This window comes from Thalassophryne amazonica, chromosome 15, assembly GCF_902500255.1.
Source record: "Thalassophryne amazonica chromosome 15, fThaAma1.1, whole genome shotgun sequence".
NCBI classification, from domain to species: domain Eukaryota; kingdom Metazoa; phylum Chordata; class Actinopteri; order Batrachoidiformes; family Batrachoididae; genus Thalassophryne; species Thalassophryne amazonica.
The window spans coordinates 62,561,933-62,587,398 of record NC_047117.1 but is presented as its reverse complement, the minus strand read 5'-3'; the positions used below and the strand labels follow the sequence as shown (position 1 = coordinate 62,587,398).

The window sequence follows — 25,466 nt, the reverse complement described above, 5'->3', positions numbered from 1 at the left end:
ATTAAAAATTATAATAATCATAAAAAAAACCCTAAGAAATCACGTGTACACAAGTATTCACAGCCTTTGCCATGAAGCTCAAAATTGAGCTCAGGTGCATCCTGTTTCCACTGATCATCCTTGAGATGTTTCTACAGCTTTATTGGAGTCCACCTGGGGTCAATTCAGTTGATTGGACTTGAATTGGAAAGATGAACACCTATCTACATATAAGGTCCCACAGTTGACAGTGCATGTGAGAGCACAATTCAGATGGCCAGATGGAAGCCACTCCACCATACATACAAAAGGCAAATTGCAGCCCATGTGCCTTTGGAATTTACCTAAAGGCACCTGAAGGACTCTCGGACCATGAGAAACAAAATTCACTGGTCTGATGAGACAAAGGCTGAACTCTTTGGCATGACTGCCAGGCATCACGTTTGGAGAAAACCAGGCACCATCCCTACAGTGAAGCATGGTGGTGGCAACATCTTGCTGTGGGGATGTTTTTCAGCGGCAGGAACTGGGAGACTAGTCAGGATTGAGGGAAAGATGAATGCAGCAATGTACAGAGACATCCTGGATGAAAACCTGCTCCAGAGCGCTCTTGACCTCAGACTGGGGTGACAGTTCATCATTCAGCAGGACAATAACCCTAAACACACAGCCAAGATATCAAAGGAGTGGCTTCAGGACAACTCTGTGAATGTCCTTGAGTGGACCAGCCAGAGCTCAGACCTGAATCCAATTGAACATCTCTGTGACGCTCCCCACCCAAACTGCCCAAAGATAAGTGCACCAAGGTTGTGGCATTATATTCAAGAAGACTTGAGGCTGTAATTGCTGCCAAAGGTGCATCAACAAAGTACTGAGCAAAGGGTGTGAATTCCTTGTTTGAATGACAATTTGATTATGTAGGTCTCATCACATACATCCCAGCTTTAAGGTGTATTAGCGTTAAAACTAACCTGTCCTTCTTCTCCTCCACTGACAATCCTCTTGTTGTCCCTCATGCCAGCAATAGCTGTTACACCATTGATGTGTGCACAGTCAATAGTCCGCATGAGGTGACCACTGACCGAGTTAAAAGTACGTATCTTACCATCATTCCATCCTAGAAAAAAGAGAAATCCAAAGTTCACTGCATGTTTTTATTTTATACAGAACCTGAATGAATATCATTTTTAATCAAATGTATATATAAATGCAATGTGCTTTTGGTTGGTCTACCATTACAATTCAAAAATATCTTGGTTAACATGGAGCTAAAAAAAAAAGAAACAACAACAACCTAAAACTCAAATATTCCCTCTAGTTATCACTCCTGATGAGATATTTGGGATTCTCACCGGTAATGATGCTTTGGCCATCAAACATGATGTCTACAGTGTTGCAGGTCATATTAGGTATAGTCATACGCAGGATGTCTTTGGGTTTGTGTTTGAGCCACAGCCTGATGTCATCCTTGGACCATGTGAGAAACAAATCAGATGTGAAACTGGCAGGAAAACAAAAACACAAGTCATATAGATGGAACGGTGTAATCATGTCATAATGTTGTTAAACGAATGAGCACAGAGCTAAGTTGAGTACAGACATGCATGGGGTATGTGTGTGATGCCATCTAGTGCATATAATGTGGAAGTGAACTCTAAGAAAACAGGATTTAAGCAGCTTACCTGTGGCAAATCTTTACCAAACAACAGGGAGTTTTTTTTTTTTATTGTAGCTCTTAGTTGCCACTCATATGGAATCTAAGAATAACCGACCATCATCATAAGATGAGTTTTGGGAATAAAGATTAAATCAGCTTGTCATCTGTCAGGGTGCACTGGAACTGTGTGTCTTGAACTGACCTAGGTAAGATATATGAATGTTGCACCCCATAAATAGCATTAAAAAAATTTACAACGGACATACAATTGCACATTAATTTTTAATGTTGTAATTTTATAGGGCTTTTGAATTCATGGGTTAAAGTAATAGGGTTTGTAAATTATTTTTTATCAATCTCCTGCTGTTTTCGGGAGGTTTTTGTTGTGCTGCCTAAGTGTTTGCTCTGCTCTCCCTTTTTTCCCCAGGCATTGTGTAATGGAGCTGATTAACCGCACCTGTTAGCAATCATCCACACCTGTATATAAAGCCTGATTTATCCACTCGACCTTCACCAGAAACTCAGTTTTCACTCTGTGGTAACTTGGCATTGCTACCTCAGTGACTGTGTTTTCATGTGGCTTTTGACCTTGCATATTCGTTTTCTGATTTGCCTTTTTGCTCTTTTGTTCCAGCGTTCCTGCCTCCCATCAGCTCTGTTTGCCATCACCTGGTTCTGGTTCCCTGCCACTCCACATGTTCTGGTCCAGCTTGTGTCTCTGTGCTTCAGTGTCTCTATCAACTTTCTGGCATCATTCCTACTGGTTGTTCAATAAATTGTCATCTTGTTTTTTCACTACAGCTTCCTGGCATTTTCAGTTTTCTTTAGTTAGAACATAACAGCTTTATACCTCACGTTTAATTATTTTATCTGTGTATTTTAATGTCTTTTGTGCTGTCTCTGCTCTGCAACGCTGTCGCACTTCTGCCCAAGAAAAATTCCCCTGTGGGTGAATAAAGAACCTGGGTGCTGGGCAAAAAAAAGGATAATTGTGTCAACTGAAAACTATCAACTACTTTGCACTGGGTTGAAGACAGAGTCCTACATGTCCCATGTGGCCTCAGAATACTTGTAGGTCTATCACTTGCAGCTTAAGAACATAGTGGAAGAGACTAAGGTATGGCACATAACCTGGCATCATGACCAGGACCATGATGAAAAAACTTGCAATTATTTAAGGGTTTTATATCCTAGCGACCGAGATGAGTTCCCTCCGCAGGGTGGCTGGGCGCTCCCTTAGAGATAGGGTGAGGAGCTCGGTCACTTGGGAGGAGCTCGGAGTCGAGCCGCTGCTCCTCCACGTCGAAAGGAGTCAGTTGAGGTGGCTCGGGCATCTTTTCCGGATGCCCCCAGGACACCTCGCTGGAGAGGTGTTCCGGGCACGTCCCACTGGGAGGAGGCCCCGGGAAAGACCCAGGACACACTGGAGGGACTACATCTCTCGGCTGGCTTGGGAATGCCTTGGGGTTCCCCCGGAGGAGCTGGGAGAGGTGTGTGTGGATCGGGAGGTCTGGGCGACTTTGCTTGAGCTGCTGCCCCCGCGACCCGACTCCGGATAAAGCGGAAGAAAATGGATGGATGGATGTTAAAAACAAAGTGATATTTGATGGCTATAGCTGATCAGACACTTTAACACCATGTAAATACAAACAAATTTTTTTCATTAAATGTATGTGTTTGAATTCAGATTGATTTACTCTGCAGCACATTTTTATTTTTTGACTAGTGACGTGTAATTATTGCTGTTATCTTCTTAAAAGCGCAGCCATTAAACACAAACATTTTGACTTTTAGGTTCCTAATTTGTAAGGAACATGTAAGCTAAATTTCTGGAGGCTGGTGTCCACTCTAGTCGTCTTTACAGATACTGTATATGCTCAAACACACGGCAGGATGATCCCCTGCAGACAGGACACAGAGGAGCTGAGAGCCGCGAGGAGAAACAAAAAGTTATTTTTAAAAAATAAAAACATTTTTTTGAAAGTGAGGACACACTGCACCTGCACCTTCTCAAATGTGCCCGTGGTACATTTTATATATTGTGTCCAGCCTTGATAATTTTGCGTCAGGATGTCGTCAGCGTGAACTCCACTGAATGAGGCACATTTTGGAAACATTCTCAAAGCGTAAGAGCTTGTAGAAAACGGAGAGAGATTTTATTTCACGCAAGACATAGTCTTGTCTTTTATCGTCAACAATAATGCATGTTAATTTCGTCTTCATAAATGTTGTAGAATACTGACAAAGTATTGTTGTCATCATAAAAAAATGGTCATTGACAAAGGTATTTCATCTCATCTGATTAAATTAACACTACCGTCAACATAAAAAAAAAACAAGCACATTTTTCAGTTTTCTGCCACTCACACAGGGATGGTGACACCATTGATAGTGCTGTTATGACAGGTGGATGAGAGTTCAGACTTGAAGTTCTCAAAGTTGACGCAGTAGATCTCAGCAGCATCTGTACCTACAAAGAACTGCTGACCTTCTCCTATTGCTGTAACGGAGGTCACACAATTCTGCAGCTGAACTTGTCTAATGGAGAGAAAAAAAGAAGAAAATATATAATTAGCACTGTTTTATATACTGTATATTTATTTATTAGGGGCGTCATGCTGCACAGAAGTCACAGTTCAGTACGAGTTGGGTTTTTACATACAGTAGCTTTAACCTTTAAGCTTTAATCACATCAATCTGGGAGGAGACACTGGGGAAGACCCAGGACTAGGTGGAGAGATTATATCTCCACACTGGCCTGGGATCACCTCTGGATCCTGCAGTCAGAAGTGATGAATGTAGCCCGGGAAAGGAAGTCTGAGGTCCCCTGCTAGGTCCCAGATCCTGATCCTGGATAAGCGGTTGAAGATGAATGAGTGAGCAGCATTAATCTGTGAGCAGCAGAGAGCTGCCATCAGACACTTTAGCACTGTGAGACAAAGTGTAAATGTAAACTTTTTTCCAAGAGATGCCGGGGAAGAGCTTATACAGGCATGAGCTCAATGCACAGAGGAAATGCCCATATCTCTGCAGGAGAATGAACTGTCCAAGTCTTGAACAATAGCCAGTTACCCAAGGTGACAACTAGATGTTTATGGTACTAGGTCCCTTCAGAGGATCTTTGGGTACTACAAGAATGACTTTTTGTTACTTACAGAAAGAGAAGTATCACTACAAGGGAGCATCAGCTAAGACATTTTGTAAATGTAGCACGTTTCTCTGTACATGATGCAGTGTGCCTCAGTAGTGAGGACCCCAGCAGCTGGAGAAAGCCAAGGGGATGCTTATGTTTCTCATGGCTGTGGCAGATGCATAGTTACTTTCAAGAGGTGGGAATGGATCTGTTGTCTGCCTGGGTGGTTCTATGGTGAGGAGGATGCAGTGATGTGTGGTGTCAGCGCATGTTCCCAGACTAGACTTCACTATATAGATTGTAAAACTCACTTAAGAATTTTAAAGTTGCTCCCAGAATTGAGAAAGACTATTCCCGCTCCAGTGCCAACAAGAAAGTCCCCAGACGTTAGCATCTTCAGGGCCTGGACACCCTGCACAAAAGAAGCATGAGGACAGAGTTAACATTTGCTCCTAAAAACGCACTTGTTTATCTGTGTGGAAAGTGTCATGCAGAGGCTTTGCAAGCACTTTTGCTTGTATGCTTGTGGTGTGATATTAAGTGATGAGAGAATATGACTCAACATGACCTTAATGTTGCAATATAGAGACATCTTAAAAAGAAAAACAAAACAAAAACTCCCCATTACATAGAGAAAGGACAGGGAAACAAGTGCACTGCTTGGCCATTATCAACTTATATGTTTCTAAAATTGTAAACTCTTGTTAGTTCCACCAATCATATAAAAGTGGAAAGTATGGGATTTACTGTCCATTAGTAAAGCATTGGCCGCTGTCTCCAAGTGGCCTGATTTTATTTTTTTAACTTTTAAATTGTTTGATACCAGAAGTAAAGGAAGACTGCCTTCAGAACAGACACAGTTGCATGCAAAGGTTTGGGCACCCCTGATAATTTTCATGATTTTCCTTTATAAATCATTGGTTGTCTGGATCAGAAATTTCAGGTAAATGTATCATATATGAGACAAACACACAGATATTTGAGAAATGAAATGAAGTTTCTAGTATTTACAGAAAGTGTGCAATAATTATTTAAACAAAATTGGGCAGGTGCATAAATTTGGGCACCCTTGTCATTTTATTGATTTGAATACATTTAGCACTAATTATTGGAACACAAAATTGGTTTGGTAAGCTCTTTGACCCTTGACCTCCTTACAAAGGTGAATCCAATCATGAGAAAGGTTATTTAAGGTGGCCATTTGCAAATGTTTCCTCTCTTTGCATTTCTTCTAATGAATGGCAACATGGGAGCCTCTAAACAACTCTCAAATGACATAAAAACAAAGATTGTTCCTCAGTTTCCACTGTGAGGAACATAGTGAGGAAATGGAAGACCACAGGAACAGTACTAGTTAAAGCCGATGTGGCAGGCCAAGAAAAATCTCAGATAAGCTGAAGTGAAGGATGGTGGGAACAGTCATAGTTAACCCACAGACCTGCTCCAAAGACCTACAACATGATCTTGCTGCAGATAGTGTCTCTGTGCATCGTTCAACTATACAGCACACTTTGCACAAAGAGATGCTGTATGATGCTGTAATGCAGAGGAAGCCTCTTCTGTGTACACAGGACAAACATAGTTGCTTGAGGTATGCTAAAGCACATTTGGACAAGCCAGCTTCATTTGGAATAAGGCGCTGTGGACTGATGAAACTAAAATTTAGTTATTTGGACATAACAAGGGGCAGTATGCATGGTTGAAAAAAAAACACAGCATTCCAAGAAAAACGCTTGCTACCTACAGTAAAATTTGGAGGTGGTTCCATCATGCTGTGGGACTGTGTGGCCAGTGCAGGTACTGGCAATCTTGTTAAAGTTGAGGGCGACATGGATTCTAGTCAATATCAGTAGATTCTTGAGAACAATGTTCATGAATCAGTGACAAAATTGAAGTTGTGCCGGGGCTGGATCTTACAACAAGACAACACTGCTCAAAATCTACTAAGGCACTCATGCAGATTAACAAGTACAATGTTCTGGAATGGCCATATCAGTCCCCAGACCTGAATATTATTTAAAATCTGTGGTGTGATTTTAAACAGGCTGTCCATGCTTGGAAACCAACAAACCTGAGATGTTTTGTAAAGAAGAATGGTCGAAAATAACTTCAACCACAATCCAGTGTTGTATGGCTGGGGGGGCCTGGCTGCCTTTTTGTTTCTGTCTTTTGTCCTGTCTTTTGTTTTTCCTTCCAGGTGGCTTGCATTTGGGACTGAGTGGCTGTGTAGCTGAGTTTATCAGGACCTCACCCTGATCACCTGAGGCTGATCACCTGCGGCTCGTCAGGACTCACAGCTGTGGTGCATCTACAATGGATTGGAACATGGTGGCATTTAAGACTGGAGTACACAGTGTGTATTTGCCAGAGACTCGACCTTGTGACCAGACCGGTGAGATCGTCGTCTCAAGAGCCATCTCATCATCAGTGGATGCAGAGAATGTCCAGGTTTGATGCATGGTCTGTGAAAGGAGGGGGTGAGGTCTCATGCTCTTCAGCACACTTCCTGAGGTACGTTAGATTTTGTGACTAACATTTATACAGTCAGTAAATGTGGTGTCCCTCACACCTTATTATATTGAGCTGTATGTTGGTCGTTTAAATCAGCTTCCACTGCAGTGGAGTTTTGTGAACAGGGTGTTTGTTCTATGCCTGCAGGGTGGGAAGCTGATTTGCAATTAAGCCAGGAAGTGTTTGCTGTTTGTACACCTTTGAGTGGTCTCTCTCTGTGTGTTGAGTGTGGACTCACATAATGATTCCTTCTTTCACAGACTCGGTTTGTCGCGGCCACCTGGGGGGTGTCGGCGGGGTCCTTGGGTCCGAATTGGTTCTGGCTCCGGACCGTTGGCGCTGCTGGGAGCGCACCGCAAAAACCACCACGCCAGACCGCGCGCACTTTTATATTTTTTCACAGCACTGTTATGTTCATTAAACTCTGTTATCCTTTGTACGTGCTCTGCTTATTTTATACTGGGTCCTTCAAACGCTGGTCGGTTCTCCGGGCTGCGTCCGACACATAACAGTAGTCTCTGGCCAAACATCACGGACCCAGTGGTAGCAGAGACGGTAACGCGTCGGGAAGGCGGCAGCAGACGTTCAGAAGTTATCCGGATCAGTTGCGGGTGCTCTCCGCCCGGATGGTGCGCGTTGGAGAACCCATTACTGAATACTGATTTGAGCGCTCATGCAGCTGTGTTTCCTGTGTTTGTGCCTTATCCGTGGGTCGTGGTGGAGTGTGACTGGCGACGGCTTCGTGTCACACTTCGACCGGATAAGAGGTTTAAACGGGAGCTGCAGGAGTGGGTCTGTAATGGGTGAATGCGCACGGCGGAGCTCTGTGGCACGGGTCGCGGTGCTTCCTGTGTTACAGTCGTAGCCCCGTTTCCCCGGGTAATGATAGCTACTGCGTCTGTTGTGTCAGCTCCGGTGTTATTTAGTTGAATCACATTTTTGGTTGTGTGTTGCACTCAGCTGCGCACAGAAAAGCAGCTCGTTTGTTTTCTCTGTCACCAAAGGGGGTTTTTCATTTTTAGCACTCTGGCTCCCTCTGTTGGTGACTGAGTCACATTACCGTCAAGCTCTTAAGTTGGAACAGGTGTGTTCCATTTGTTTGAGCTTGACGGTATAAATCACTTATTTGTTTTGTGTTAGTTCATTTTGTGTGGGTGTTTTTTGAGTTGGTTTTTGTGTGGGATTTTATTTTTTGTTTTCCACTATTAGTGTCTGGGGTTGTGACCCTGCAGCCTGTTTGGAGCAACAAAAAAGGACCCAAGCAACTTTATGTTAGTCTGTTAGTCTTTCTTTTAATTTCTTGTAGTTTCACCTCCCCAGGGTTTGATGGGACGGTCCCCTGGGGGGTGATGGGGGTAATTGGGTTGTTTTTTCTTTTTTCTTTTTTTTTTGTTTTGTTTTTTGTTATGCCCTCTCTTCTCCTCTGGCTCCAGCCGTGTGAGCCGTAGTGTCGGCGTTGCTGGAGTGGTGCAGTTTGGTTATGCTGGGCGTTTCCCAGGTAACCTCTGCACCTGGGGGGGGGGGGGGTGTTTTGTTTGTTGATTCCCTGTTCCACCTCCGGCTTCAGCGCGCCTTTGAGCCGTCTGCCATCGGCGTGGCTGAGGTTTGGGGCAGTGGGATATACCCGCAGCTGGTGGCTGGTTTGGAAGTTGGAGGAGTGGCGCCGTTTTGTGCCGTCTGCCATAACCGCTGTTCCACTCCTCCCGGTTGGCTTCTGGGGTATAGTCACGGTTGGTGACACTGGACGTGCTTCCAGTTTCCACTGCGCCAAGGGGGTGGGGTTGGGGTTGTTTTCTTTGTATGCTTTTTTTTCTCCTTTTGTTTTTCCCCCCAGTTTCCGCCCTCAGGGTTTGACTGTGGTGTCCTCTGGGGGGGAAAGGGCTGTGGGTCCATCTAGCCATAGACGGCCGGGGCTGGGTCCGTTGGTCATGAGGGGAGGCGTCTCCTGGGGTTGATGGAATGGTCCTCTGGGAGGCGCTGGGAGTCCCCGTGGGTGACATTGGATCCCAGAGGGACCTCGGCTGTGGTTATTACTCCTGGAGCTGGCAGGATGTCCTCTGGGGGGTGTTGGTCCCTACATGTCGTTAGGGGGGGGTGTTAGTGTTTTTATTTGTTAGCTTAAGTTTGGGTTGTTTTTCTTTTCTCCCCTTCCCGGGGTTTGATGGAACGGTCCTCTGGGGAGGGGGGGGGGGGGGGGTGTTAGTGTTTTTATTTGTTAGCTTAAGTTTGGGTTGTTTTTCTTTTCTCCCCTTCCCGGGGTTTGATGGAACGGTCCTCTGGGGAGGGGGGGGGGGGGGTGTTAGCATTTTTATTTGCAAGCTTAAGTTTGGGTTTTTCTTTTCTCCCCTACCCGGGGTTTGATGGAACGGTCCCCTGGGGAGGGAGGGGTGGTTTGGTTGTTTATGTTTGTCTTTTTTGTTTTATGACTAATCAGACTGAACATGGTTGGACAAAGGCTGACCGCACAGGTTTAAGAACTCCTGGCCACACCTGTGCTAAGTGACTGACAGAAACAAAGGCAAAGATGCAGCCAGAGGAGAAGACATCAACCATTCTGTTGGAAGACGAAGGCGGATACGGTTTCCAGCCATGGTCCCTGGAGGGGGGTGTTTCTCCTGGGCCAGGTATGTGTGGTCGCCGGGAGGCTTCCCGTGAGGGTGGGGTACTGTTGTATGGCTGGGGGGGCCTGGCTGCCTTTTTGTTTCTGTCTTTTGTCCTGTCTTTTGTTTTTCCTTCCAGGTGGCGTGCATTTGGGACTGAGTGGCTGTGTAGCTGAGTTTATCAGGACCTCACCCTGATCACCTGAGGCTGATCACCTGCGGCTCGTCAGGACTCACAGCTGTGGTGCATCTACAATGGATTGGAACATGGTGGCATTTAAGACTGGAGTACACAGTGTGTATTTGCCAGAGACTCGACCTTGTGACCAGACAGGTGAGATCGTCGTCTCAAGAGCCATCTCATCATCAGTGGATGCAGAGAACGTCCAGGTTTGATGCATGGTCTGTGAAAGGAGGGGGTGAGGTCTCACGCTCGTCAGCACACTTCCTGAGGTACGTTAGATTTTGTGACTAACATTTATACAGTCAGTAAATGTGGTGTCCCTCACACCTTATTATATTGAGCTGTATGTTGGTCGTTTAAATCAGCTTCCACTGCAGTGGAGTTTTGTGAACAGGGTGTTCTATGCCTGCAGGGTGGGAAGCTGATTTGCAATTAAGCCAGGAAGTGTTTGCTGTTTGTACACCTTTGAGTGGTCTCTCTCTGTGTGTTGAGTGTGGACTCACATAATGATTCCTTCTTTCACAGACTCGGTTTGTCGCGGCCACCTGGGGGGTGTCGGCGGGGTCCTTGGGTCTGAATTGGTTCTGGCTCCGGACCGTTGGCGCTGCTGGGAGCGCACCGCAAAAACCACCACGCCAGACCGCGCGCACTTTTATATTTTTTCACAGCACTGTTATGTTCATTAAACTCTGTTATCCTTTGTACCGTGCTCTGCTTATTTTATACTGGGTCCTTCAAACGCTGGTCGGTTCTCCGGGCTGCGTCCGACACATAACATCCAGACTCTCATTGGAAGCTATAGGAAGCGTTTAGAGGCTGTTATTTATGGAAAAGGGGGCTCTACTAAATATTGAGTTTTTTTTTCTGTTGGGATGCCCAAATTTATGCACCTGCCTAATTTTGTTTAAAGAATTATTGCACACTTTCTATAAATCTGAGAAAACTTCACTTCACTTCTCAAATATTACTGTATTTGTCTTCTATATGATATATTTAACTGAAATTGCTGATCCAAACAACCAATGATTTATAAAGGAAAATCATGGAAATTATCAGGGGTGCCCAAACTTTTACATGCAACTGAAGGCTGGAATGAACCCTCAAATAAATAAATCATCATGGCTGCACATTGCTGAACCATCCACCTTTTCATGCAGACTCCAGGATAATGTTTGAAAAACAGGTATTTCAAAGAATTTGGCATCTGTCTAAGCCATGTTTTCAGTTAACAGCAACAATTTGTTGTATCGACAAAAATTTTGCACCCCATACCCAGCCACACAGTCTACATATTCTTTTCCATAATTCTCGTTTTAATTTCCTATTCTATTGTGTTTGTTCTTTCATAATTGCCCATATAGTGGGCATTAAGTTCTCCCCAGAGTTGCTTGCTTAAATCACTTTGTTAGCTGATGTTGACATGAACTATGCATGAGAAACATCTAAATGGTAAATGGACTGCATTTATATAGCGCTTTTCCATCTGCATCAGACGCTCAAACTGCTTTACAATAATGCCTTACATTCACCCCGATGTCAGGCTGCTGCCATGCAAGGCGCCCACTACACACCAGGAGCAACTAGAGGATTAAGGACCTTGCCCAAGGGCCCTTAGTGATTTTCTGGTCAGGCTAGGATTTGAACTGAGGATCTTCTGGTCTCAAGCCCAATGCTTAACCACTAGACCATCACCTCCCAGATGTGGGTTTTTACAGCGGCAAAACAAGGTTGTTTTTGGTATTGATCTGCTGCACCATGATCTTAATTATGTGCCCTTTTAATTTAGTGAGTTTCAAGACGAAAGCATTTACTGTTTTAGAGTTATTGTCTATACAAGATAGCTGGGACTGACAAATGCTCTCACTCACTATTACCATGACATGCAGATAAAATGAGATGCGACTTGATATAGGTTATTACAAGTACTTCAAAGTATACTCCACTAAGTATATTGCTGATGTACCTGGGAGCATTTCTTTTTATTTGGCCAAAAGGTATTCAGGAGACCGGTCTTCAGGTTGAATTTGATTATGTCTCCACTGGTGGTGCCACAGAACATGAATTCATCATCTTCTGTGATCTGTATATAATATGAACAAGCAACCCATTAACAGGATTTTTCTTGGACAAGTTGATGTAAATCACAATCACTGACTATAACCAATAAATCACTGAAATAAAGCTAAATAAACAGATTGCTGTGTCTCAGTAGCAGAGTCAATTCAAACTCCAAGATGCAGAGCAGCAAAAACACATGAAGGTATATCAATCAGAGTTTATTGTGACAAGACGTTAAAAAAGTGCAGAGGTTAATCAGCAATTCCAGAGAAGAACAAATAAACTACAACCCCAATTCCAATGAAGTTGGGATGGTGTGTAAAATGTAAATAAAAACAGAATACAATGATTTGCAAATCCTCTTTGACTAATATTCAATTGAATAAACCACAAAGACAAGATATTTAATGTTCAAACTGATAAGCTTTGTTGTTTTTGTGCAAATACTTGCTTATTTTGAAATGGATGCCAGCAAGACGTTTCAAAAAAGTTGGGACAGGGCAACAAAAGACTGGGAAAGTTGATGAATGTTCAAAGAACACCTAATTGGTGTTAGTGCCCATGGCATGGTCAACTTACACATCTGTGATGGCTCCAACAATTCTGAAAAGTACATCCAGGTTTTGGAGCAACACATGCTGCCATCCAAGCAACGTCTTTTTAAGGGACATCCTTGCTTATTTCAGCAAGACAATGCCAAGCCACATGGCTTCATAGTAAAAGAGTGCGGGTACTCGACTGGCCTGCCTGCAGTCCAGACCTGTGGCCAATTGAAAATGAGTGGCGCATTATGAAGCGCAAAATACGACAATGGAGACCACGGACTGTTGAACAACTGAAGTCGTACATCAAGCAAGAATGGGAAAGAATTCCACCTACAAAGCTTCAACAATTCATGTCCTCAGTTCCCAAATGCTTATTGGGTGTTGTCAGAAGGAAAGGTGATGTAACACAGTGGTAAACATGCCACTGTCCCAACTTTTTTGAAACATGTTGCAGGCATCTATTTCAAAATGAGCAAATATTTGCACAAAACAATAAAGTTTATCAGTTTGGACATTAAATAGCTTGTCTTTGTGGTGTATTCAATTGAATATAGGTTGAACAGGATTTGTAAATCATTGTATTCTGTTTTTATTTACATTTTTCACAACATCCCAACTTCACTGGAATTGGGGTTGTACAATAATCAACCATAACTGAAGAGGAGGAGAAATCACAGAACGATATAAATCTTTAAAGTGCAAGACTGAAAAAACAACATAAAAATATAAGGAAGTGAACAGAACACAAAGACTAATAATAACTAACAAAGAAAAGCAATGTGGAAACTAAAACGTGAAGGAGTGCAACTGAAAGACAAACAGTACTGACAGGGGAAGATGCAAGGGTGGAACACAAGTACCAGACCACCGGGACACAGACAGGGATGAACAGATGAACCAAAACAGAAAATAAGATTAAATGAACACATACACAAAATTATAATACGTAAGGAAAGAAACAACTGAATATATACAGAATATAATAATACTTAAAGAATTAACCATCAGATGAAAACCCAAAAATAAGACAAACCCTAAAACCCCGGCCAAACGGGCTGCAGGGCAGAACTACAAAACAGATCTGTTTTATCCATTCTTCTTCAGGTATCACTTTATTAACCCCCCGAGACACAAATCAAGTTACAGTGCATCTGGAAAGCATTCACAATTCTTTTTGCAAAAAAGAATTTGCAATGTGCAAGAATTCTTTTTGCAAAAAATTTTTTGCACATTTTGTTATTTCAAAATGGAGTCAATTGATTTTTTTCCCCTTCAAAATTCTTTCAACACCCCATAATGACAATGAAAAAAGTTTATTTTTAATGTTTTGCAAATTTATCAAAAATAAAAAACTAAGAAATCACATGTACATAAGTATTCATAGCTCTGACACTTTGTCAGCCTGGCTACAGTGCTGAAAAGAAACCTGGGGTTGTTCTTATTTTCAATTAGTGATGAGTAGTAAGATGTCCTAGCTTTACGGAGGGCTTTTTTATAGAGCAACAGACTCTTTTTCCAGGCTAAGTGAAGATCTTCTAAATTAGTGAGACGCCATTTCCTCTCTAACTTACGGGTTATCTGCTTTAAGCTGCGAGTTTGTGAGTTATACCACGGAGTCAGGCACTTCTGATTTAAGGCTCTCTTTTTCAGAGGAGCTACGGCATCCAAAGTTGTCTTCAATGAGGATGTAAAACTACTGACAAGATACTCTATCTCGCTCACAGAGTTTAGGTAGCTACTCTGCACTGTGTTGGTATATGGCATTAGAGAACATAAAGAAGGAATCATATCCTTAAACCTAGTTACAGCGCTTTCTGAAAGACTTCTAGTGTAATGAAACTTATTCCCCACTGCTGGGTAGTCCATCAGAGTAAATGTAAATGTTATTAAGAAATGATCAGACAGAAGGGAGTTTTCAGGGAATACTGTTAAGTCTTCAATTTCCATACCATAAGTCAGAACAAGATCTAAGATATGATTAAAGTGGTGGGTGGACTCATTTACATTTTGAGCAAAGCCAATTGAGTCTAATAATAGATTAAATGCAGTGTTGAGGCTGTCATTCTCAGCATCTGTGTGGATGTTAAAATCGCCCACTATAATTATCTTATCTGACCTAAGCACTAAGTCAGACAAAAGGTCTGAAAATTCACAGAGAAACTCACAGTAACGACCAGGTGGACGATAGATAATAACAAATAAAACTGGTTTTTGGGACTTCCAATTTGGATGGACAAGACTAAGAGTCAAGCTTTCAAATGAATTAAAGCTCTGTCTGGGTTTTGGATTAATTAATAAGCTGGAATGGAAGATTGCTGCTAATCCTCTGCCTCAGCCCGTGCTACGAGCGTTCTGGCAGTTAGTGTGACTCGGGGGTGTTGACTCATTTAAACTAACATATTCATCCTGCTGTAACCAGGTTTCTGTAAGGCAGAATAAATCAATATGTTGATCAATTATTATATCATTTACTAAAAGGGACTTAGAAGAGAGAGACCTAATGTTTAATAGGCCACATTTAACTGTTTTAGTCTGTGGTGCAGTTGAAGGTGCTATATTATTTTTTCTTTTTGAATTTTTATGCTTAAATAGATTTTTACTGGTTATTGGTGGTCTGGGAGCAGGCACCGTCTCTACGGGGATGGGGTAATGAGGGGATGGCAGGGGGAGAGAAGCTGCAGAGAGGTGTGTAAGACAATCTTGATCTTGTTCTGACATATGGCATAGAAATTGAAGACTTAGCAGTATTCCCAGATAACCCCTTTTTGTCTGATCATTTCTTAATAACATTTACATTTACTTTAATGGACTACCCAGCAGTGGGGAATACGTTTCACTGCAGTAGAAGTCTTTCTGAAAGCGCTGTAACTAGGTTTAAGGATGAGAAAGAGTCAGAGCTCTATTGAGCCGAGTATTCCTTTAACTTTAACTAGTAATGACTTCATGACTATCTTTGCAAATAAAACTTTAACTATTAGAGAAAAAATTATTCATAACCATCCTAAAGACATATCTTTATGTTCGGCTGCTTTCAGTAATGCTGGTATTTGGTTAGACTCTTTCTCTCCGATTGTTCTGTCTGAGTTACTTTCTTTAGTCACTTCCTCCAAACCATCAACATGTCTATTAGACCCCATTCCTACCAGGCTGCTCAAGGAAGCCCTACCATTAATTAATGCTTTGATCTTAAATATGATCTATCTTTATTAGTTGGCTATGTACCACAGGCTTTTAAGGTGGCAGTAATTAAACCATTACTTAAAAAGCCATCACTTGACCCAGCTATCTTAGCTAATTATAGGCCAATCTCCAACCTTCCTTTTCTCTCAAAAATTCTTGAAAGGGTAGTTGTAAAACAGCTAACTGATCATCTGCACAGGAATGGTCTATTTGAAGAGTTTCAGTCAGGTTTCAGAATTCATCATAGTACAGAAACAGCATTAGTGAAGGTTACAAATGATCTTCTTATGGCCTCAGACAGTGGACTCATCTCTGTGCTCGTCCTGTTAGACCTCAGTGCAGCTTTTGATACTGTTGACCATAAAATTTTATTACAGAGATTAAAGGTATTAAAGGCACTGCGCTGCAGTGGTTTGAATCATATTTATTTAATAGATTACAATTTGTTCATGTAAATGGGGAGTCTTCTTCGCGGACTAAGGTTAATTATGGAGTTCCACAAGGTTCTGTGCTAGGACCGATTTTATTCACTTTATACATGCTTCCCTTGGGCAGTATTATTAGAAAGCATTGCTTCAATTTTCATTGTTACGCAGATGATACCCAGCTTTATCTATCCATGAGGCCAGAGGACACACACCAATTAGTTAAACTGCAGGAATGTCTTTCAGACATAAAGACATGGATGACTTCTAATTTCCTGCTTTTAAATTCAGATAAAACTGAAGTTATTGTACTTGGCCCCACAAATCTTAGAAACATGGTGTCTAACCAGATCCTTACTCTGGATGGCATTACCCTGACCTCCAGTAATACTGTGAGAAATCTTGAGTCATTTTTGATCAGGGTATGTCCTTCAATGCGCATATTAAGCAAATATGTAGGAGTGCTTTTTTGCATTTGCGCAATATCTCTAAAATTAGTAAGGTCTTGTCTCAGAGTGATGCTGAAAAGCTAATTCATGCATTTATTTTTTCTAGGCTGGACTATTGTAATTCATTTTTATCAGGTTGTCCTAAAAGTTCCCTGAAAAGCCTTCAGTTAATTCAAAATGCTGCAGCTAGAGTACTGACGGGGACTAGAAGGAGAGAGCATATTTCACCCATATTGGCTTCTCTTCATTGGCTCCCTGTTAATTCCAGAATAGAATTTAAAATTATTCTTCTTACTTATAAGGTTTTGAATAATCAGGTCCCATCTTATCTTAAGGACCTCATAGTATCATATCTGTTATGTGGGCCGCTGAAGAGGAGGTACTGCTGGCCCACTACCACCAGAGGGCGCCGTGCTTGGAGTCCGCACTCCAAGCAGGGCGCCCTGCTTGGAGTGCGGGCTCCAAGCACGAGAGGGCGCCAGACCTAGAAGAAGTGACAGCTGTCATTCATCCCCTGCACCAGCTGTCACTCGTTCATCATCATCATCACCATCATAAAAGCCGGACTGCAACTCCACCTCCTCGCCGAGAAATCGACTACCGAGAGGTAATTTCTCTGCTGACTGACACATTGTGTAACCAACTGAACTTCTGTTGCAGCCGTTTTCCTGAAGTGTTGCCTTGTCTGGAGGATTGGCGTTTGGTGTGAGAGTGACGGCTTCACCTCGCACCCCATCCCAGATAAGTGGTAGATCAGGAGCTGCACGAGTGTGTGTGATTTGGAGGTGGAGGTGCTCCCTCCTAACTGTGTACAGACTGTAGACCACTGAGTGTACGGATTTACACTCATTCATCCTGTCTCTGCTTTTTGCCAGCAGTACCAGGGTCGACAGCCGAAGACAGAGGTCACCTGGGGATTCGGGACTTGGCGGCTCCGGTGTTCTTCAGACCGTTGGTGGTGGAGGCCGTGTGGGACGCGGCCTCTCTCTCGTCGGGGTCTTCTATCTTCGAGCCTGCCCACACGTCACCTGGTGTTAATTGACTTTGCAATTTCTGTGTATTTAGTTGTGTATTGTCACAACAGTAAATTGTTACCTTTTGGCTTACTCATTGTCCGTTCATTTGCGCCCCCTGTTGTGGGTCCGTGCTACGACACCTTCCCAACAATATCACCCCAATAGAGCGCTTCGCTCTCAGACTGCAGGCTTACTTGTAGTTCCTAGGGTTTGTAAGAGTAGAATGGGCGGCAGAGCCTTCAGCTTTCAGGCTCCTCTCCTGTGGAACCAGCTCCCAATTCGGATTAGGGAGACAGACACCCTCTCTACTTTTAAGATTAAGTTTAAAACTTTCCTTTTTGCTAAAGCTTATAGTTAGGGTTGGATCAGGTGACCCGGAACCATCCCTTAGTTATGCTGCTATAGACTTAGACTGCTGGGGGGTTCCCATGATGCACTGAGTGTTTCTTTTTATTCACCTATTTTCCTCTGTATGCATTGATCTCTGCTCTCTTCCACAGCATGTCTTTTTCCTGATTCTCTCCCCTCAGCCCCAACTAGTCCCAGCAGAAGAGTGCCTCTCCCTGAGCCTGGTTCTGCTGGAGGTTCCTTCCTGTTAAAAGGGAGTTTTTCCTTCCCACTGTCGCCAAGTGCTTGCTCATAGTGGGTCGTTTTGACCGTTGGGGTTTTTCTGTAATTATTGTATGGCTTTTGCCTTACAATATAAAGCACCTTGGGGCAACTGTTTGTTGTGATTTGGCGCTATATAAATAAAATTGATTTGATTTGATTTGACCCTTTCCACACAGGTCCCCCTAAAGATAATGGGTTGGATATCTGTTTTGTTTCTCCGGTATGTGGACTTATCTCCTCCAGTGATACAGCCTACCACTATTGTTGTCATCCGTATACTTAATGAAGGTGTTGCTGGTGTGGGTAGGGGTGCAGTCAGAAGTGTAGAGGGTGAAGAGCTACGGGCTCAGCACATAGCCATGAGGGGAACTGGTGCTGAGTGTGAGAGCTTATGTGGGGGCCTATCCTGACTCTCTGTGAGTGATCTGACAGAAATGCCTTAATCTAAAGACATGTGGAATGAGGTAAACCAAGGTTCAGCAGTTTCCTCACAAGACCATTGGGGAGGATGGTGAACTACAATCCATGAAGAGAAGACGGGCGTAGTTACCTTGTTGCGCAAGGTGGTTCAGCATGGTGTGGAAGGCAGCGGTCACAGCATCCTCTGTTGACCTGTTGGCCTTGTAAGTGAACTGGTATGGATGCAACAGGCCGGTAGTGATTGAGGCTGGTTATGGGGACTTCTTGGGTAGGGGGACTATGGTGGAGGTCTTAAGGCATGAAGGAACAGCAAACTGTGTCAGGGACCGGTTGAAGATTTTGGTGAAAATCCCAGCAAGCTGGTCTGCAAGTCTTTCAGCACCATCCAGTGGTACCGTTGGAGCCTGTTGCTTTGTGTTGGTTGAAACCCCTCAGCATGTGCCTCACCTTGTGCTCCCCATACGTTGTGGTTGCACCTTTGGCTCTGGTTGTTTGAGAGTCCTTCAGGTGCCTTTTGGTAAAATCTAGGCAGGCTGCCATATGCCTTTTACTAAGGAGTGGCTTCTGTCTGTCCACTCCACCATACAGGCCTGATTGGTGGGTTGCTGCAGAGACGGTTGTCCTTCTGGAAGGAATTCCTCTCTCCATAGAGGAATGCTGAAGCTCTGACAGAGTGACTATTGGGTTCTTGGTCACTTCACTGACTAAGGCCCTTCTTCCCAATTGCTCAGTTTCGATGGGCAGCCAGCTTTAGGAAGAGTCCTGGTGGATATGAACTTCTTCCATTTACAGATGATGGAGGCCACTGTGTTCAATGGGACCTTCAAAGCAGCAGAAATGTGTCTGTACCCTTTCTAGATTTGTGCCTCAAGACAATCCTCTCTTGGAGGTCTACAGACAATTCCTTTGACTTCAAGCTTGTTTTGTGCCCTGACATGCACTGTCAACTGTGGAACCTTACATTTAGACAGGTGTGTGCCTTTCTAAATCATGTCCAATCAACTGAATTTACCCCAGGTGGACTCCAATTTAGTTGGAGAAACATCTCAAGGATGATCAGTGGAAACAGGATGCACCTGAGTTCAATTTTGAACTTCATGGCAAAGGCTGTGAATATTTATGTACATGTGACTCCTTAGTTTTTTAAAACAATTTAATAAATTTGCACAAACCTGGAAAAAATGTCTAAAGAAAAAAATGCTTTTCACATTGTCATTATGGGATATTGTGTGTAGAATTTTGAGGAGAAACAAAATGAATTCTATCCATTTTGAAATAAGGTTGTAACATAATGAAATGTGGAAAAACTGAAGTGCTGTAAATACCTTCCTGATACACTGAATTTTATTGTCAAGAAAGTTATGTGATCACCAGTATTCATTTACGTGATCTAGGATAATGTAAAAACGAATCATCAGAGAAGGAACAACCAGTCAGATGTCAGCAATCAGGATAAAATGTCAGCAATCAAGATCAAAGGTCAGCAAACAGGATCAAAAGACAGCAATCAAAATCAAAGGTCAGCAATTACGATCATAGGTCAATAACAAGGATTAAATTTCAGTCATTAGGATCAAAGATTCATCTTTAAATATCAGCAAGCAAGATGAAATTTAAGGTATAAGGATCACAGGTCAGGAATGTGATCAATACTTACACTGAAAAAAGAGAATAGTTTAACCAACTATAAAAGCATTACAATTGCTAAAACCTGAATGAATTAAGTTGTTTCAACTTATGTTGGTTAGAGTTGATCTAACTTGATAACTTAAGTTCAAACAACTTAGTTCATTCAGGTTTAACCAAATGCAATGTTTTTTTTCAGAGTATGATTAAAGATGAGAGATAAGAGCACACAACAGTAATCAGATACAAAGGTGAGAGATTAAGAGGCCAGAAATATCTATTCATATGTAGATTTTGGTCCAGGTAATTGATCAGATCTGGTGGACAAAAATATATTTTCGAGGAAAGATGGCCCACTTTAGTGGATAAAGGATTGGAAACTGGTTTGGACTGTGGGGTCTTGGAAGAAATATATGCTCAATGGAGCACCCTTCTAAATTAGTCTGTGCCATTTCAGTGTCTACTGGCAGTCCAGTCTCACGTGTTTTCTTGTCCTCCCGTCACGAAATGAGTCACATTTTCGTGACGGGTTTTTTTTTTAAATCAAATCAAATCAATTTTATTTATATAGCGCCAAATCACAACAAACAGTCGCCCCAAGGTGCTTTATATTGTAAGGCAAAAGCCATACAATAATTACAGAAAAATCCAAATGGTCAAAACGACCCCCTATGAGCAAGCACTTGGCGACAGTGGGAAGGAAAACTCCCTTTTAACAGGAAGGAACCTCCAGCAGAACCAGGCTCAGGGAGGGGCAGTCTTCTGCTGGGACTGGTTGGGGCTGAGGGGAGAGAATCAGGAAAAAGACATGCTGTGGAAGAGAGCAGAGATCAATCACTAATGATTAAATGCAGAGGGGTGCATTTAGAGCAAAAAGAGGTGAACAAAAAGAAACACTGGGTGCATCATGGGAAACCCCCAGCAGTCTAAGTCTATAGCAGCATAACTAAGGGATGGTTCCGGGTCACCTGATCCAACCCTAACTATAAGCTTTTTCAAAAAGGAAAGTTTTTTTTTTTTTTTTTTTTATTCATTTTCAATTATTTCACAGCCAATACAAAAGATGTCATCTTACAATGTTGAAAATGACAGCAGAAATAATACAAGGTGTACATAAAAAAGTATTGAACTGATATGAAAAAATAACACCCAGGTAGAGAATATCAAATCAGTATTGCCATTATCCAATCAACATTGCTGTATATGCTATTAGTGGTAGAAGCAAATTAAAAAGTTAAAGGTGGTGTATGGGGATTTCGGGAAGGAGGGGGTGGAGCCAGGTTACTTTTATGTTACCTTATTTGTTACTTTATTTTTCTCATTACATGTTGTTATTACTATATTTTATGTTATCTTATGTTTTCTTGCACTAAGACTTCCCCTGATTTTTTTTCAAAATATTTCAGAAAAGGATCCCAAATTAAGTGAAAAGTGTTTAGTTTCCCGCTTAGCTCAAACTTGATCCTTTCTAATTGAATATGTTTCATAACGTCCAATAGTAGATTGTAATAGGTTGGAGGATTCTTTTGTTTCCAGTTCAATAGAATTAGCCTTCTGGCCAGCAAAGTTATAAATTTGATAAGTGTTTTGTGTTTATTCAAAAGACCAAGAGTGGGTGAGGGTACACCAAACAGCACAAGTACAGGATCTAGACAAATTCGTATTTGACAGATTTCTGACAATATAGTAAATATTTTTATCCAGTATGTGGATATATTTGGACATCCCCAAAAGGTATGAGCAAGTGAAGCTTGATCTTGGCCACAACGATCACATGTTGCATTTACACCAGGAAACAGTTTGGAAAGTCGCATCTTGGAGTAGTGTAACCTGTGTAGAATCTTGAATTGAATCAGGCCATGTCGGGCGCAGATTGAGGACGAGTGGACGTTGTCTTGAGCCTTGGTCCATTGAGAGCCAGTGATGGTAATTCCAATGTCTTGTTGCCACTTTTCCTTTAAATGGCCCGATGTGGGCATATTTTCAATATCAAACAACATGTTACATATTTTTGAAATTGAACCTTTTTTCAAAGGTTCTTTCGGGAATACTGTATTCAATTCGTACTCAGGAGGCTGATATGGGAAAGATGGGAACACTGATTTCACAAAACTACAAATTTGTAAGTATTTGAAAAAATCTGTTTTCGGTATTTTATATTTTTCACAAAGTTGATTAAATGTGGCACAGATATTTTGAATAAACAGATCCTGTATAGAATTTATACCAGCCTTAATCCACTGATCGAAGGACACTCCTGACAGAGTTGGAATAAATTCATGATTATGCATGATCGGAGCCAACAGTGAAATGTCTTTCCACTTGAAATGTTTTCTGATTTGGTGGAGAATTTTTATTGAATGGGAAACTACAAGATTCTTAATTTTGGGGATGGTCGCTTCAGAAGCACAAATTGCCTGTAAAGAAGATGGTCGAGTACACATCTCCTCTATCTTGACCCAATCAGCCTCCTCAGCATTACACCACAAAGACATAATTCGTAAATTACAAGACCAATAATAAAATCTGAAGCTAGGAAGACCCATCCCCCCGAGCCCTTTAGGTCTTTGTAAAAATGATTTTTTTAATACGGGGGTCTTTTTGTTCCAAATGAATTGTGAGATTAAGTTATCTAGTTTAGAGAAGAATGCTTTGGTAATGAAATATGGTATACATTGAAACAGAAATAAAAACTTTGGCAACACATTCATTTTTATAATATTAATCCTCCCTGCCAGAGAGATTGGAAGGTTAGTCCACCTATCCAAGTTCTGTTTTATTTGTTCAAACAGAGATAAATAATTGTGTTTAAAAATACCAGAAAACTGTTGTGTCACTTGAATACCCAAATATTTAAATCTATCAGTGACTGTAAAGGGATATAACCAAAGAGAGGGATCAGGTGGACCAATCCTGGATCCTACTGGGAAGAGAGTACTTTCGAGGAAATTTGTTTTATATCCTGAAATTGTGCCGAAAACCTTCAATATTGACATTATAATTGGCAGGGAGTCCTTTGCATTTGACACGTATAGCAGTAGGTCATCAGCGTAAAGTGATACCTTATTTTCAATTCCACCTCTAATGATACCCAAAAAATTTGTATTTGTTCTCAGTTTAATGGCCAGGGGCTCGATAGCAATTGCAAATAATAAAGGAGATAAAGGACAGCCCCGTCTAGTAGAACGACCTAAGGAGAAGTAACTTGAATATGTATTATTTGTTCTGGCCGATGCTTTAGAATTAACATATAATATAATTTAATCAAAGCAACAAATATGGGGCCAAATCCAAACCTTGACAGGGTCGAGAATAGGAAATCCCACTCGACCATGTCAAAGGCTTTCTCTGCGTCCAGACAGAGCAACTCCTGACAGTTTTTTGTTCATTAGTGTAAATTATATTCAATAACCTCCTTATATTAAAGAACAGATGTCGGTCTCTCATGAAGCCAGTTTGATCTAAAGACACCACTGTGGGAAGTATATCTTCTAGGCATATTGCCAATATTTCTGCTAATATCTTACATCAATGTTTAATAAGCTTATGGGTCTATATGAGCCAGGTTCTAAAGGATCCTTACCAGGCTTGTGTATTAGAGAAATACTGGCTTCGTAGAATGACTGAGGTAGTGAACCTCTCTCTAGTGATTCATGAAAGACCGCCAATAATACCGGAGCTATTTTATCTATAAAGGCTTTGTAGAACGCCACTGTATAACGGTCTGGTCCAGGGGACTTTGAATTCTGCATTTTAAGTATTGCCTGTTTTATCTCTTCCAGTGTTATAGGTTTTTCCAAAATGGCTTTAGGGTCCGATTTAATTTGTGGGATACTCAAATCTTTAAAAAAAATTAGCAATTAATTCAGAGTCACCTTTTGATTCAGACTTATAAAGTGTAGAGTAAAATTGTTTAAACACCTCATTTATCTCCTTAGGATCTGTTACAACTTGTCCCAGTCCAGTCCTAATTTCAGAGATTGACCTTGATGCCTCTTGTGCCTTTATTTGGGATGCTAGGAGTCGGCCAACTTTTTCTCCATGTTCATAATAATTGTGCCTCAATTGTGTAAGCAATTTAGTTGTTTCTGAGCTGTACAGTAGATTAAGTTCAGTTTGGAGACATTGCCTTTTATTAAATAAGTCAGGTGAAGGAGAAGTTACATACAATTTGTCTATTTTACCAATTTTGTCTATGATAGTAGTTTCTTTCTCTCGCTTTTTCTTATTAGTGAAACTGCACCACGATATAAGATGGCCGCGTAAATAAGCTTTTTGAGTCTCCCATAATATACCTCTAGATACTGCAGGTGTGTCGTTGAAAGAGTGGAACAGATCTAACTGCTTTTGAATCTCATTCTTACCGGTCTGGTCAGACAGTACTAAATTATTAAATCTCCATATTTTTCTTGTAGACTGTCCAATTACAATTTGTAGGACTACGGGGCTGTGATCTGATAGGACAATAGTTTTGTATTCACAACTATGAACTTTTGATAATAGGCCTTAATCAATCAAAAAGAAATCGATCCTAGAATAAGTACGGTGGACTGGTGAGAAGTATGAATATTCATGTCTATTAGGGAATAAAGCTCTCCAAGGGTCTACTATCTTATAAGTGCTCATGAAGGAGAGGACAGCTTTTGCAGATTTTGAAAGGGGCACTGCTCTCTGTGATGATCTATCTTGCGATTGAAGGACTAAATTAAAGTCCCCAGCAATATTGACTTTGTGTGTGTTCATATTAGGTATTGCTGAAAGGAACGATGACATAAATTGAAAATCATCAGTATTAGGGGCATATATACTGATTAGAGAGATTAGATCATTATATAGTTTCCCTGTCACAATGATATATCTGCCTCTAGTGTCTGGTATTATTTTATCCACAATAAATGGTAGTGACTTTTTAATAATTATAGCAGCACCTCTACTTTTGACATTGAAATAAGAGTGATATATTTGTCCTACCCATCTTCTACACAATTTGTTGTGGTCTCTGTCTTTGAGGTGTGTCTCCTGAAGGAATCCAATATCTGTGCCTAGTTTTTTGAGGTGAGAAAGAATATTG

General features: G+C 41.7%; 1 protein-coding gene across 1 annotated transcript in view; it reads right to left on the bottom strand.

Annotated features, from left to right (window-relative positions):
• Positions 1-25,466, bottom strand: part of cfap52 (cilia and flagella associated protein 52) — a 66,757-nt gene that overhangs the window by 28,850 nt on the left and 12,441 nt on the right. The window contains exons 6-10 of the mRNA XM_034188965.1: positions 12,028-12,144; positions 5,081-5,181; positions 4,004-4,174; positions 1,332-1,480; positions 951-1,096 (exon numbers count right to left, since the gene is read on the bottom strand). Coding sequence (XP_034044856.1) covers positions 951-1,096; positions 1,332-1,480; positions 4,004-4,174; positions 5,081-5,181; positions 12,028-12,144 — 684 coding nt within the window. The remainder of the gene's footprint in view (positions 1-950; positions 1,097-1,331; positions 1,481-4,003; positions 4,175-5,080; positions 5,182-12,027; positions 12,145-25,466) is intronic.